The sequence below is a fragment of the Xyrauchen texanus genome, chromosome 35, assembly GCF_025860055.1.
Source record: "Xyrauchen texanus isolate HMW12.3.18 chromosome 35, RBS_HiC_50CHRs, whole genome shotgun sequence".
NCBI lineage: Eukaryota > Metazoa > Chordata > Actinopteri > Cypriniformes > Catostomidae > Xyrauchen > Xyrauchen texanus.
This window is the reverse complement of record NC_068310.1, coordinates 2,027,051-2,043,366: the sequence shown is the minus strand read 5'-3', so window position 1 is coordinate 2,043,366 and position 16,316 is coordinate 2,027,051. Positions and strand designations below refer to the sequence as shown.

At 37.0% G+C, this 16,316-nt stretch overlaps 1 protein-coding gene across 2 annotated transcripts; it reads right to left on the bottom strand.

The window, feature by feature from the left end:
- Positions 1–298: 298 nt before the first annotated feature.
- On the bottom strand, positions 299–12,936 carry LOC127628439 (protein tyrosine phosphatase domain-containing protein 1-like). 2 transcript variants are annotated; one of them, XM_052105180.1, is made up of 11 exons: positions 12,478–12,936; positions 12,055–12,089; positions 11,624–11,798; positions 11,276–11,356; positions 11,037–11,155; positions 6,974–7,111; positions 5,334–6,385; positions 3,029–3,211; positions 1,855–1,965; positions 1,728–1,775; positions 299–615 (listed from the first exon to the last, which is right to left on the bottom strand). In XM_052105180.1, the coding sequence occupies exons 2-11, from the start codon at positions 12,062–12,064 to the stop codon at positions 514–516; spliced, it is 2,019 nt and encodes a 672-aa protein (XP_051961140.1). In that variant the 5' UTR covers positions 12,065–12,089; positions 12,478–12,936; the 3' UTR covers positions 299–513. The 2 variants fall into 2 exon arrangements, with proteins under 2 accessions (XP_051961140.1, XP_051961141.1); XM_052105181.1 differs by lacking the exon at positions 1,728–1,775.
- Positions 12,937–16,316: the final 3,380 nt, after the last annotated feature.

The following is a 16,316-nucleotide window of genomic DNA, read 5'->3' as shown; positions in this document are numbered from 1 at the left end:
TTAATGGTAATTTTCTTTATTTAAAATATATTTTAATTTTTTTAAGTTTTTTTTCTTTTAATTTCAGGGTGAAAAATGATGCAGTAATTTTTTTCAAAGGCTTTTTGAGATTCACTCTTCTTTGTTTGTGAGTAAATGAAACTCTGCTGGTCTTGCAGGACAGTTTTCAGGTGGAGACAGTGTCTCGTGGTCTGTCTCTCAATTTTCAGAGAAAAAAAGTTTAAATATATTGACATTATTTGACATTATTAAGGGTTAATAATAAAGATTGTAATTCATTATTTTCCAGAATGATGCTTTGAAACAATTTATTTATTGTGAAAAGCACTACACAAATAAATACTTTGTCTTTGGGTTTCTACATTTAACATTTCACAAACAGAAGAACAATACACTGTCAACAGAACACGGTAAAAAGTAAATATATTTCAGATAATGTCAAAACATATTTAATTAGGCTTTAGTAAAATGACAATATAAAAGCCAATAATAAATGTTTCATGTAAGAAGTGTTTATAATATCATGTGTACTATTTTTCTCACACAGGGGGTCTCTCTGAGGGGATCATCATATTTGGGGGTCCTTGGCAAATGTTTGAAAACCCCTGCTGTAATCTATAAAAATAAAGACAGTTATCAGACTTAGTTCTGTACAATCTAATTATTTTATTACATATAGTTGAACAAACTTAGTACAAAAATTAGAGGTTGCAATGCTTTACAAGTATTAGCGTGATGGCACAAAACATACAGTATGCTTTTTGTCATCAAAACATAATTTACTGTACAACATGTATTTTTAAACTTTTATAAAGGGAAACTTTATAATTTTGTCTACCCTTTTTGGACTCCTTATTGGAATGCAGAACCCAAATAACAACCAAAGCCTTTAACATGAATCTTCCTTTAACTGCTCTTTTCAGTCCTGTACTAAACTTTATCAGTTACTGAAAAACTACCCATATAGATGCGGATGTAAAGTGCAGGGCTTGTCTTTGATCATGGCTAAAGATGTAAATGAACTTAAAGGAATATTCTGGGTTCAATACAAGTTAAGATCAATCGACAGCATTTGTGGCATAATATTGATTACAACAAAAATGTATTTAGAATCGTCCCTCCTTTCCTTTAAAAAACTAAAAGCACAAATCGAGGTTAAAGTAAGTCACTTACAATGGAAGTCAATGGGGCCAATATTTGTAGGGTTTAAACACAGGAATGTGATGTTTATAATTTTATAAAAGCAACCACATTAATTCTTCTGTTAAAATTAATGTATTATTTCAGCTGTAAAGTTGTTTAAATTGTAGTTTTGCAGTCGTTTTAGGGTTTTAGTGTTTGTTGACATTACAGGATCATGTTAACAAGTTTAGTAAGCAATTTTATCACACTAAAATCATGTTTACATGCATATTGTTTATGTCTTGTGGCTTTACTTTGAAAGAGTGTGTATTTTAACATTTATGTATTGGCCCCATTGACTTCCATTGTAAGTGCCTCACTGGAACAGATTTTTGCAAAGGAGGGATGAGTCAAAATAAATGTTTTTGGTAATCAATATGATGCCACAAAAACAGTCGATTAAGGTTAACTTGCAGTGAACCCAAAATATTCCTTTAATTCTCTTTGTATTGAAGGTATTGTTTAATTAGCTATTGTTATCTACATTAAACCTCAAACTTATTCATGGCAGCCGATCTCAAATGATGCAGAACAAGGTTCAAGACCTTTTTCATGATCTCGTGGACGCGCTTCCCACCATCTGTGTTTTTCACCTAAAAACAGTTTCATTAAAGTGAAAAAATGCATGCACGTTGTATTGATTTAAACATTTCTTAGAATAGCATACAGTACCTTTGTAAAAGCTTTGGTTGCTCGCTCTAGAAAAGCGCTCTCAACTTCCTCTTGTATTGTGAATAGATGAGCGAAACAGTCCAGAATGCACATCACTGTTTCTCTTGAAGCCTGATGGTGGCAATAAGAATGAATTCACATCTTCTAGCAAATTAAGTTGAAAATGATGAATGCTGTGTTCTCAAACTTAAATAAACTGATAATTTAGTGTAGGCGATCTTGGCCTTACTTAGTAATCTAAAATTAGATCACAGTTAAAGGTCAAGTGTGTAATTTTTGTGCCACCAAATGGTATTTCAAAAAGAATATTTTGATAGTGGCACAGAACTGCAGAATTTACACTTTTCAAAAGGTTTAACCATGGCTTACTTTCAATTGTCTATGCATATAAAAAAAAATTACTCACTTTACTTTTAAATCATAGTCTAAAGGCTCTATTTTTGCACCCATGTTAAGCACAATCATACACACAAGGCGTGGGTACTGGGTGTATCTGTGGGCGTACACATGCAAACAGTGGGTGTATTCACAAAAATATATGAGAGGTCCATGTAAATGAAGTGGCGCAAAGCCAGTTTGCTATTTTTGTGAGAAATAAGTAATTGTGCAAAAATGTCTGAGAACCACCTTATAATTTAGGAGCCTACATCCAATAAGTTCCAACGAACTTTTTTCATGCGTATATAAAGAGCATGTCATAGAGGTTAGGGCTGCATGATTATGACAAAAATAATATATACAAATATATACTGTATATTGTAACTGTTATTAATTTCGATTAATAGAATTGACATTAAAATACCTATTTTGGGTGGAACTGTTTGACACTGTTCTTGATTAGTTAATTGTGGCAGCTATAACTTTAATCTCAATTATTTATTTGTGCCGCCCTAATAAGGACTCTGTTACTGTAACAATAAAAGTGTATATTTCTATTGTTTACAAGCATCTTCTGAATGGGCTGTCTTTATATTGCTTGCGCTTTGCACGCATGATTTCACAAATCCACTTGCATATAGACTTAGTTCACACTTGCATGAATATACCAAAACTTCATAGCCATGCACACTGACTTTGTGCTAATGGCATATTGCACATCACTGCACACAACACATAATGTAGCAGTCTTAAACTAGAGCTTGAAATGTTATGTGACAACAGAACTAAATCTTACCCTATCTAAGCTATTTAGGACAGTTTTGCCATCTTGACTGGCCTTTTCCAGTGTGTGAACATCATGAGCTGAGATGACTGGTTCTTTGAGCTGCTCCAGCCATGACCAAATGATTCCAGAAAGAATAAACGGGTCTCTTTCCAAACACAGTCGCTCCCATGCACCCTCGTAATTAAGCTCGGTCTGTGGAGAGGAACAAATACATGTACCAATTCTGCAACCAAAAAACAAATGGAAAAAATATATATATTTATATTTATTTTTAGCTTGTTTGTTTAGAACGTACAGTATTTTAATAACCTAATGCTTAACCAGATTGGACCACAACTATGTGCATCTCTTCATCAAACAACAACCTCATCCAGCGATGCTTGTCTCTACCAATACTGCAAGAAAGGCTCAAAGAGAAGGCAGGCAAACTAGGACATGTTCATTCATGCTGAAGACATTGAAGGACTGCCATACAGATTATGAGTGAAGACCAGAGCCCCTAAGTCTCAGATCAATACCAGGTCTTTTAAGGCCCAGACCTAGATAAAGATCTGTTGGTCAAAGAACAAGTCTGTTCTTTTTAAAGGGGTCATGACATGGGTTTTTTATTGTATTATTATGTTCCCTTAGGTGCAATTATAGTATTAATATATATTTTTTTTAAGAAAAACTTTTAAAATCTAGTGATTTATGACCTTTTCCCACCCTGTTTCTCATCCTCTGATTCAAACAGTCTGTTTTGGGGGCGTTTTCCATTTAAGACTTCAGTGTTAACGCCCACTGTTATGATTGGCTAACGTCAGTGCCTATGTATCAATTATTGACGCTCCCAGCCAGAACAATATGCAAGTAAACTAAGTAAAAACACTGTGATTATTCATAATGAATGAAATTGCGCTTTAAAAAGTAGTTTAAAGTTTAAAATAGATTACTTACAGTTTGCGTCGTCGTTGTTCCCAGAATAGTCGGCACGGACTTATCTTTGAGCAACAGTTTTCTGGCAAAGCCAGCATCATATTGAGATTTGTTCTCAAAACAGTCATCCTTAAAATGTACAGAACAAACGCTTAAGTTAACACTGCCGTGACTGGGACGTCCGCAAAAAATAAACTGCATCCATTTTTCCCTGACGCCTGGATCTTTCGGCAGCTTATTCAGAGGTTTTGTTTGACCACAGCCAGGAACAGCACATCTATGTGGCATCGTAATTTTCCTGTGCACAAGTAGTCTCTGTCAGAGCTCGCTGTCCATCGACTGAACACTTGTGAGGCGCACGGCGATACTGAAATGAGCGTAGTTGTCTTGCGCTTAAAGCGTAGTTATCTTGTGCTGGAGGCGGTCATATGCAAACGCTGGTACGTCACTTCTAACCGACACGTCACTTCTAACCATGAATCCAGAACGAGCTGTATTTTGAGCTTGATTAAATAAATGATTCGTTTAGAATGGGGAGGACGTCTTAAAATATTAAACTTGCAGGACGTTTTAATGATACAAAGACCTCTTATATACCAAAAGATCAAGGCAAATTTGGTTTCTCATGTCATGACCCCTTTAATGAACTGAAATAGAAAATGCTGAATTGATTGCTACCTTTATTTCAAACTGTGAGCCACTTTGTACAGGGGCTAAATGGACGTTCAGCCTTATGATTTCTCTGTAATAGGAAAGATACCTCGCTGACCTGTGGTTTAGGTAGTTATCACCTGTAGTTGTAGTTGAGGGGTGACCGTGCTTTTGCAGTAGCTGCCCCTAAACCGTGGAACAGTTTACCTATTTATATTAAATCAGCATCAACAATACATGATTTTAAAACTAAGCTGAAAACATATTTTTTCACCTTTGCTTTTAGTCAGTCCTAGAGGTTGTATTTCTTTATTAGTTGTGTGTTCTATTTGTATTATCTATTTTTACCCTTTTGAATTGTACAGCACTTTGGTCAACATCTGTTGTTTTAATTTGTGCGTTATAAATACATTTGAATTGAATTGAATGTTGGAAATAGACTGTGATCTTGTCTGAAACCATAAGCCAAGACCCAGACCAATGACAAAAGACTCGTGAGTGAAGACCCTTGTGGTCTCAAGAGGTCTCAAGACCAGAACATCAAGAATCCAACTCTGCTGGGATACTGCAGTTCCCTTTAAAATAGTTTAAAGATTCCCAACAACATAGCCATTGTTCACTTCCTGCTACACAGGAAGAAGAGGGCCCTCGTGTCTGGACACAGGGAAAATCTGAAGCTTCTTAAGATAATACTGCTCCTTGTCCCCAGCCTTCCTATACTGTAATACCTCTTAGTACATGCACCTACCTGCCAAGTGGACACCTTCTGAATATGTTCCTTCTCTCCATCCTGCTCAAGGTCTACCACAAGTGACTGAGCAATCAAGAGGCGACGAGAGTCCAGAGACAACTCAGACTGGACAGTGATGAAGGGCACCTCCGAAAGTTCTTTCTCCTCATTTTTAGCCCAATCATGTTCAGTGCTTAACTTGGGGTTTTTCTTCCAGAATGAAAGTATTTTGCTGATGCGTGTGTTGTTTTTCTGATCTGAAACACCTACAGACTGGCTTCGCTGCAAGACAGATTGCCTCCTTTTTTTGAGCAATGGAGATCCTACCTGCTGGTCCATCAGAGTTTTCAGCTCCCATATATTGTTGGTTGAACTGTAGATGGGACTATCCTTACAAGTGCCTACAGTAAGTGCACCACAGTTTGCAGAAACACTGTTGAAAGCTTCTAATTGACTGTTGATGTTAGAGTAGTGGATGGTGGCTAAAACTCCTAGAGGGTTATCAGAGAGGTTTAAAGATGTAGCTAACCTCCGTAGGTCTGACTCACTGTAGCTAAGGCTCTTACGAACATAGTAAAGAGGTTGTGAGTTGTCTCTATTGACTTGGGGTAAACCTGGAAGACGGGGCCTGATCATAGTGATCCCATTTCCCATAATCTCTCTGTTGAACGGATACATTGCATTTTCATTCAAAGTATTATCCACTACAGTTGTGATGTCAGGAATTTCAACAATGTCCTCCTCAATAACCTGACGATTCTCTGCAATGTCCAATAGAAGTCTGCAAATGAAGGGGACCAGCTTTGGCACATATCTTAACTGTCGAGCCTCATATCCATGTAGAATATGTTTTTGTCGGATCAAGTATTGTGAAAGAGTAACAGGGGGGGCTCTTGGCTCAGCGTAAGCAAACACATTCCTTAGTGGGACAAGGAACTGAGCGAATTGCCTGACACACTGTAGCTGTCCTCTCGTCTGGATAGAGTTTGGTCGTTTTTCTCTAACTTTTAAAATGGCTTGATCTGCTGTCATCCGTGAGGTAAACACCAAAAAGCAGGCTAGCAACACACCTTAAACAAAAAGTGTATAAAAGAAAGTAGTCATTTAGTGGATTAAGTTGCCCTTTGGCAAACAATTTTATCCAAAGTGACTAACAGAAGCACTATTACAGGAACAATCCTTCTGGAACAACATGAGATAAAGTGTCTTGCTCAAAGGGACAATGATAATGGTTCATGGCTTGAGCAAACTTACTGTTCCAACCCTGAGCTTAAATCAGTACACTGTAAGAAAACAATGTGAAAGAATTGTATCTTTAAGGGGTTCAACAGCTTTTCACTGGGGCAGTACCTTCAAAGGTGCACCCACTGTACCCTCTTTACACAGTAAGGTAATAATACTTGCCTGATATGTACCTTTGTACCTAAAGGGTACATATTAATACCTTAAAGTGTAAAGAGTGCACAATGTACCACTGGCACTCTCACTGGCCTCAGTGACAAGCTGTGGTACCCCTTAAGGTACAACTTTTGCTATTTTTTTCTAGCAGTGTATTCTACACCAAAGAAAATATGCCACCAGTGCTCTCCTAAATTATTGTTGACATTAAATTATTTTAATGTCATTATAAACATTTTAAAAACAAAACCACACTGTACCTGTTCTTCCAAGCCCCGCATGGCAGTGAATTGCAATTTTACCCTCTTGGATGGCAAAAGACATGACTTTCACCATATCCAAGATGGTCATGAGAGAGGCCACACCATAGTCATTCCATCTAAAGTTGTAAAAATAAACTTAAACAGAATAAAAAAAAAAAGTGTTACTTAATAACTTGAAGACATAAGCACAATCACAGCTTAAAATTACACCTACTATGCTGTTTATTCGTGTGTCAAAAATATTTCTTTATCTTCTGTTATATTACACAGGCACTAAAGGCTGGATTACATGATACGACTTTAACCCAACATTCCACGACTACAGAGGAAACCTTGTAGTGTATGATGCTTCATGACTTAAATCTGAAGTCATACAGTGATCAGCCAGTGGTAATCAAGCATGCAAGGCCACAAAGCACAAGAAATGGAGATAACAAACAAGCACTCAAGTGGAGTTTGACTTTTAATTTCACTCACCTGCAACTCGCATTACAGTGTCTAAAGACCATACTTGTTGTGTATTCCCACCCTAGACCGCAAACCAAAGGTGCTTGGTCTGTGTAGCAACAACAACAACAGTCCATACCAATGTTTTTTTTTTTACATCTTTCATACGTCTAATAGCATTTGGGGCATTTTTTGTGCATTTGCAATTTGATCATAATGACTAGACAGTCGGGTAGTGTGTAATCCCCAGTGATCTTCTGTGTGATACCCAGTTTTTGTCTGGAGCGATTTTCAAAGTCGGAATGTGTGAGATTCATTGGGGGGACCCTAGCTGAGGAGTCAGGGTACATTTGAAGAACAGGTTAGAGAAAACCGCAGGATATTTTGGATGGCTACCTCTCAGTTTAGTGCTCCAAGACTTCAAGACTCCAACTCTGCTGGGATACTGCAGTTCCCTTTAAAATAGTTTAAAGATTCCCAACAACATAGCCATTGTTCACTTCCTGCTACACAGGAAGAAGAGGGCCCTCGTGTCTAGACACAGGGAAAATCTGAAGCTCCTTAAAATAATACTGCTCCTTATCCAGGTTAGAGAAAACCGCAGGATATTTTGGATGGCTACCTCTCAGTTTAGTGCTCCAAGACTTCAAGACTAGAGGTCGACCGATTAATCGGCCGGCCGATTTTTTGCATTTTTTACATAATCGGCATCGGCCAATATCCACGCATATCAAGCCGATTATTAGGCAGGCGCATCTGTGGGCAGCCTAGTGTTGTTGTGGAACACGTGTTCGACGCACACTGCCCCTAGAGTCATTTTCCAGCAGAGTGAACAGACCTCATCCAGTGCCTAAGGAAGGAGCTAAGTTCCTTGGAGAAAACAGTAAGGGTTAAATTTGTATAACTTCTTTAGATTTAATTAAAAACTTTTGATATGTTACTGCCAACTTCAAGAAAACGTGACAAGCGATAGTTGACATGACGTCGCTACTTGGATATTGATAGCGTAGTTGAAGTTGCATTATCACAGCAGAAGGGTTGCTATCATGTCACAATAAGTACAGACAGTGAATCTGAGACTTTTATTTGTTCTGTTTGTGTGTCTTATATTTGAGAGGGTTGTCACTCAATGCAGATAAATAAGTAATAAAAATATACCAACGCAGTATAGCTATTGAAGGACTGGCTTTGGTAAGCTCGGACGTTATCGGTTCTGCTGTCGGTACTGGAGAAATTAAGAAAATACATTCTTTATTGCTATAAAGAGAAAGTTATTTTATATCGCCAGCCATTTCTATGTATAATAATATGAAACCATTTGTCTGTGATGCAATTTAGCTATTCAGAATCAGAGAGAGAGAGAGAGAACTCGCTCACGCGGTGCCACAGCGAGCACAAAACGAGCCCAACACGAGCCCAGCATAATGAGTGACAGAACTAAACATTCAAACATAGCCTGGTTTAGATATGTGATTATTAGTCTGATTTTATTTTAGATTTCGCCTTCCAAAGATTATAAAAAGAATATTTATACATAAGCCGCATTCTGTCTAGCACAACTTCCTTCCCTTCACAGCGGTGCACTGACATTTCTCCCTAAAACTCAAACTTAACGCCAGAATCAGCACGATCGGTGATTGTTGTAAAATGCAGTCTAGCTACTGTTGCTAAATTGCGGACGCGTTTAATAATAAAAAGAGCGCAAGAGATACCGTTCCCAAGGCGGCAAGACTCAAACACACCGCAAAGAGACAAGCAAAGTATAGGCTACTTTGGGTTTCATGCGTCTAAACGATCAACTATACACAAAAATATGTCAAAACGACCGGCTTGGAGATTCACTTAAACACAGTTTATGTCTTAAATGAACGTAGTTATGGAAATAGTTGGGGAGAAAATATGCTGCATCAGGAGCCTATTAGATCTGAACTCAGTCTTAAAGGGGAAGCAGTCTATTAAACGTGTGACGATTGAGCCACTGCGAATCAAACAACAAAAGGCAGAAAAGAGAAAGATCACTTACAGCTCTTGAATGAATAACTTCTGCATTAATAAGGATTAATCTATCTATGATAAACTATGCAGTGTTATTTTACAATTGATTACTTTATTAGATTTCTTTTTAGACCACACCTGAACAGTAATGTTAGTAGACCTTCCTGAAATAAAATTATATATATATATATATATATATATATATATATATATATATATATATATATATATATATAACAAAAAGAACCGTTAAGAATACCGTTAAAGTACCGGATCGATAAGCAGTATCGGTAAGATTAGTAATACCATTAAAACCTTAACGATACCCATCCCTAGTTATGCCTGTGCTTCTCTTGGATGCTCTGAATATTGGATTACGTGTCTGGATTGCCCCTTAATTAAAGCTGCATTTGGATCTCAACCTTCGTGTCTCGGAGCAGTTCAGTAACACCTGCTTTGTTTATTTAATATATTTGTTATACATTATTTATACAATATGTTTTTACATTATACATTTTTAATTTAAGTGTACAAGTGCAGATTGGTCAAGTGTTCAATAAATTTATTTGTTGAGAAATGTTGTCTATCTTAAGTAATTATGTGTGTTACATTTTATCTTTCAAATAAAAGGTTCAAATAAGAGGTTAAAAACAAGCACATATCGGCCAAAATAAATCGGCTGCATTAATCGGCCATCGGCCGACCCGGATTTCAAAAGATCAGCATCGGCATCGGCCTGAAAAACCCAATATCGGTCGACCTCTATTCAAGACTCCAACTCTGCTGGGATACTGCAGTTCCCTTTAAAATAGTTTAAAGATTTAAAGCTGAGGAGTCAGGGTGCATTTGAAGAACAGGTTAGAGAAAACCGCAGGATATTTTGGATGGCTACCTCTCAGTTTAGTGCTCTGAAAATCAGGAATCATTAAACACACGTAGAGGTGGATCCTGTTGGAGGGGATTTTCCCTTAAAAATGTTACCTGATGGAACAGGGACTAATCTCCCTGTGAATTTGGCAACTGTAGGTTGCAAGTTCCTAAAATAAAATTTATCTGTGCTTACTGAAATTATAACTACTGCCCCCAGTGGCCGAAGAGAGGGTCCACAGAGGGGTTGTTTTTAGTTGTCGATGATGTAATACAGTGAAGAGGAATTAATATTTTTATATCTCAGCCCCAAACCTAGCAGTCAGTGGAGTAAAAATGTAATCTTAGATGGAAAATGGAAACTGGAAACACCAATGGGGCTTGTCATTGATTATGTTTCAACAGAGTACATGAACCCAGGTCTATGATGCTGCTGACCAAACACAAATTCAGTTGCACCACAGGAGATGGTAAATGTACTTGAACTGATGCAAAAACATCAGAAGGGAGATGGTGCTTTTCAGTAATTCAGCAGAATGGTTATGATGTCAGAGTACTATAAAATTTGGTAGCAACATGTTGACTTCCCATGTGATCATGTTGGTTTGAAATGGAACTGCATCTCAACTCTAAATTCTCCCTCCCCCCGCAACAGCCAACATGCAGAAATTTCAGATGCAGAAATCTGAAACTTTGCAAGAATCAGTAATGTAGACACGGAGATAATGCACAAAATGAAAGTTTCACTCACTGCCAACCTCCATGAATGTCTCTGGTCGGTAAGTGAAGCCACTCTCGGCTTCAAGCGGGTTTCCACAGCTGGCATGCTCACCAGGGCATTGGAGGTTAATAAGTGTCTTCAAGCCACATCTTAACATGAAGAGACACTTATTTAGTAGAGGGTGTCAAGCACAATACACAAACGTTTTGGAGTTTTCACTTCAAAACCTGTTTGTTAGAGGCTTTTTCCATTATGAACATCAGATTTACCTCAGAAATTGGTCTATTATGTTGTATTTTTCAATAATTTCAGTGGATGGACGTGCCATAGCGAGCAAGTCATCAGTAATCCTTGAAAGACACAAAGAGGAACAATGAATTGACAACTATAATTACATACTATGACTGCGTAAAATCTCGGATTTATTGGGGTAAAATCTAAAACTTTGGGAAGGCCATTTAGAAAACTTCATAAATAAATAAAGAGTTGTAAACCTAATTATGTCAAGGTGCAGGATACTCTTATGGCTACACATACAGAAGCTTTTAGTTCACAGTCAAATAAGCCAATGGCCTAATTTTGAAATCCTAAAAAAAAAGTGCATGCATGCTGTGTACCAGGAAGAATAGATTCCATTGATGGCCTGATCGTCTTCACTCCAATGCAAGGGATCCTCATACTTGCACGCCTGGCCACCACATCCCATGGAGCACTGCATATGGCAGGGGATAACATAACGCAGCACCTCTCCAACCATTGTGTATTTTGCTCTGGGAATCCTGGAACCCTTCACTTTAAAAGGGCAATTACAATTGGCTTAGAAGCAAGAGAGAGCCTAATCACCTTATCAAAGAAACACTGTCTGACATTTTGTCCAGATAAACAATAACATCAGTTTATTGTACAGAATTTGGCTCAGTTCTGAATTAATCTAAAAAAATAATTTCTTGCAGAAACAGACTTGAGAAACAGATAGTTTAGAGTTGTTTCAATATTGATACAAATGATTTACACTGAGGCTGTAACTTTGTCTTTTGCCATTCCTTACCAAAGTCCATGATACACCCACCTCCATGTCAAACTCTGTTCGGCACAGGAAAAATGAATAAGAGCACTACAGATGAAGAGTTTTTGTATCTTGGCAAATAAATCAGTTCTAAACAAGCATTTTCGACAAATCTCAGATTACTTTGAGTTTAGTTTATATGACATTTGTTTGTCTTTTGTGTAGTTTAACACTTGGCACTATGGACCCTTAGAGATCCAACAATCCAAGGCTTCTTAAATCAAGATTAAAACATGTTTTCATACAGAATTATAAATGTTTTAATAAATTCAAGTGACTACATGTCCACATTTAATTAGCTGTTGAAAAGACTTTACAGACATCCAATTAACATTAACCAACATGGTCTTAAAAGATTTCATTATTCTACCCTCTATTCTAAAGAAATTAGATGTGATTACTCACCCAAACACAACTAAAGAAAATGTATTGTAATTTCTCTTCCATCCACTGAATCCACAGCTGATTTAATAACTTGTCTCTCCATCATTATGTTGGTACATGACGATATCATTTGTCCTGGCTTCTGGCAAGAGGCATAACCAGTTTCACAGTGCAAAGCTTATAGATGCATAGTACATCCTGGTTATTTTCAAATAGCTGGAGTTTGAGAGAAGGTAGGTTTAATACTGCTGTTCTTTTCCCCAAGTGAACGTTTCACATCAAGCTTGAGGCTGAGTAAGGCTGCTATTTCAAACTCCCACAAGATTTACCAACTAATCCACTTACTCCTGAAATAGCAAAAGAAACAACCCCTGGCCTTAAAGACAGTGAATAGTATTATTAGATAGAGTTGTTCAACCATTATTTAATTGTTTTTATAACAGAAAGAAAGGCATCATCACATAATTATAATAAATGAAACCATAATAGCATTTACATCATGCTATAGAAACATTCCTATTTTTTTGTACACATTCCTATATTTTGTACCGCATTCAACAATCCCAACATTAAAGAATGTAAACACACATTTTGCCTTCTTTATGATGATAGCCATGAATTTAACCAATTAAAAGTTAATATAACTCATACCATACCAGTAACAGAAAGTGACAATTAGGTGAAGTCCTCAGAGCTTTTACAAACTGACGACTCACAGCAAATCTGATTAAAGGAGTTTCTTAAGAAGGAAGTTAAACAACTGACGTAGTATACCAGTATTACTGCATCAACCTCAAATACACTGAGTGAAATTGATGCTTGAGACGGCAACATCATTTACAAGTTACTAGGGTGTGATTATAAGATAAATGCAGATAATACTGCCCTAAAAAATTTACAATTCAGTAACAAAACATTTTGTCAAAAGCTTTTTTTTTTTAAGGTTTCACTTAAAAGATCCGTTTTCTGTTCCCTAATAGTTTTCTAACATCATAATTCTCCAAAATGTACGGTACTGGAAAGCATTTTTGATATGCACAGTTTTCAGTGGAGGAAATGTCTTGGTTATGTCTGTGACCTTGGTTCCCTGAAAAGAGGGAACAAGATGTTGCGTCTCTAGCTGAAACTATGGGAACTTCTCCCAGGAGTGACATCTCTGAAGCCCTTTAAAATCAGGCCAATCTATAGGCAGATGGTGCATGAGTCTCCTCTCTTGAACAAAAATGACCCTCCATGCAGGGTAGCAGTGCTTCCCATTAATTACCTAGACTGTAGTGGCCCGTTGTGTCTCTCTCACTCACAGTTAGTCAGCCCCCGCCCCCGCTGTACATGCGCATGCTCACACACACACACACACACACACACACACACACACACACACTGGAACCACCTGGCTGCATCCGAGACACCAAGGCATTTTGAAGACACAACATTGTTTTGAGGTAAGTCAGTGTTTCCCAACCACTAGTGCTGTGAAAGATTGTCTGTTGTGCCGTGGAAAATTATAAAATTCCACAAAATAAATAAATGCATGAAAAAAATATTCTGGGATCCAAACTCCTCACCTTTTGACGAAATTTGCTGTTACACCAAAGCGTTTTTCATACACGTTTCTGCTTCACAAATAATATCTTTGAGAGTACTAAACAAAAAAAATATTAAAAAAAACTGTCCAAATTTGTGAAGAGATGTTGAATGTCTCATAATTAAATATTTCCTTATCGTTTCCAAATATTAGACTTGGCAAACTCATAAAACCGCCCCTCCGTGACACTTTTAGCAACACTTGTCATAAGGAGGGCAAAGCGTTGCGTGACACTGGCGTTGAAAGGAGCTTTGACACTTCAACTCAACTCATGTAAAAAGCACTTTACAATGATGAAAAACATTATTGAAACTCAAAATTATTATTATTTGGCTATTATTGTGGTCTTTTCTGATAAAAGTCATGCTCATCATTTTAAATACTGTAGGAAAATGATACCGTAGATCTGCTTTGTGTTTATAATTCTTAAACATTCTACGGTCAGTAGAATTTGTAGTCATGCAAGTTTTAATGAAGGAGAAGGTAAGGACATTATTGATTCTCATTACTATTATTAGACTATTATTGTTGTCTTTTTGGATGAAAAATCATGCTCAAACTGAAGGAAAACTATAGATCTACTTAGATTTTTTTAATGCGTAAATACTATAAAGTGTCATGAATGACTCAAAATTATTCAATAACTCGCTCAAAGCACATAAGGCGCTCTTTTACGTCACCTAGTGGCATCTCCAGAAGGGTTCTAAGGAATCAGTTAATAAAATTGAATACATTTGTGAGGCAGAAGCAAGCCTCACCAAAATACTCTTTATTTTTGCAGCTAATTCTACACAATTGTGCAATAAATTCGATATACTTGAATCAATAAAATCGCTGGAATCTGTGCTTTTAGCTTATTCTTAAAAAAAATATTAACAGAAAGAATTTTCATGGACCAGTGATTGTCTCAAGTTTTTCACCCCTCATGAGTTTGCATCCCTGTAATTTGTTGTGGCATTGCAAGAACAAATCTACAAATTAGAAAAGAAGCAAATTTATTGTTTTTCATTACCCAATTAGCACTCTTGCCACCTATGACCTCATACAGCGTATGTGACTTGTGTTTTTTGCATAGACGAATTTCAAACACAACAAGTAACCACTAAGATGGACAGAAAACATGGACAAGTTCTTGAAAAGGAAAACTATTTATGAAGGTTATGTGGGACAGTGTTGTGCTGTGGTATTTTTTATTCGTAAAAAGTGTGCAGTGGCAGAAAAAAGGTTGGGAAACACTGAGGTAAGTAACGTTAACTAATGTTACAGTATCCACTGCAGTTATCCACTAGTCCAAAAACTATTTTAGCATTATCAATGTACAACAGCAAACAGATAAGTTACTGCATAAGTTAACATTGATAATTAACATTAATCTAATGTTAACATTAGGTAACATTAACTTTAGATAACAATGTTAGCTGTCAGTCTCCTCGCTTATGTCGACTGACATATCCGGCTTGTCGTGAAAAATAATGTATAACGTACTGTATTTAACATTATAATTATCTAATGTTAAAATTATTACCAGAGGCTCTGACTATTTACAGCATCTGAGGAGCAAGATGCTCATCATGTAATGGCTATTTGTAATGTTCACTAATCAAGTTGAAGTAATGCTACTCATTTCTAAAATGTCTCATTTACCATGCTTTGTGGGTGTGACTTTTATGCCATGTCATTACCATTCATATCCATACAACCAATGAGTTTATGATTAAATTACTACTAGAGCACAAAGTTCTTCATAGATCTAGCCTCTTTTTTTTTTTCTCCCCAATTTGGAATGCCCAGTTCCAAATGTACTCAAAGTCCTTGTGGTGGCATAGTGACTTGCCTAAATCCAAGTGGCAGAGGACGAATCTCAGTTGCCTCCAAGCCTGAGACCGTCAATCCGCACATCTTATCACGTGGCTTGTTGAGTGCGTTACCACGGAGATATAGCGCTTTTGGAGGATTCACGGCATCCACGCACAACTCACCACACACCCCGCTGAGAGCAAACCACATTATAGCGAACACGAGGAGGTAATGCTATGTGTAATTATTTCATCATTATTATATTGAATTCTTGTTATATGAGGGGCTTTCTCAGCAAATATTTGTATATGCGATTAATTAATCGGGACACCATATAATTAATTTGATTAAAAATTGTAATCGATTGACAGCCCTAATATGTATATGTATATATACACTCACCTAAAGAATTATTAGGAACACCAAACTAATACTGTGTTTGACCCCCTTTCGCCTTCAGAACTGCCTTAATTCTACG

Coding starts and splice junctions, on each gene's coding strand:
- LOC127628439 (XM_052105180.1), bottom strand. Junction 3,212..5,333: donor AGAAGGTGTCCACTTGGCAG/GTAGGTGCATGT, acceptor TCCTCTCCACAG/ACCGAGCTTAATTACGAGGG. Junction 1,776..1,854: donor CAACCAAAGCTTTTACAAAG/GTACTGTATGCT, acceptor AACTGTTTTTAG/GTGAAAAACACAGATGGTGG.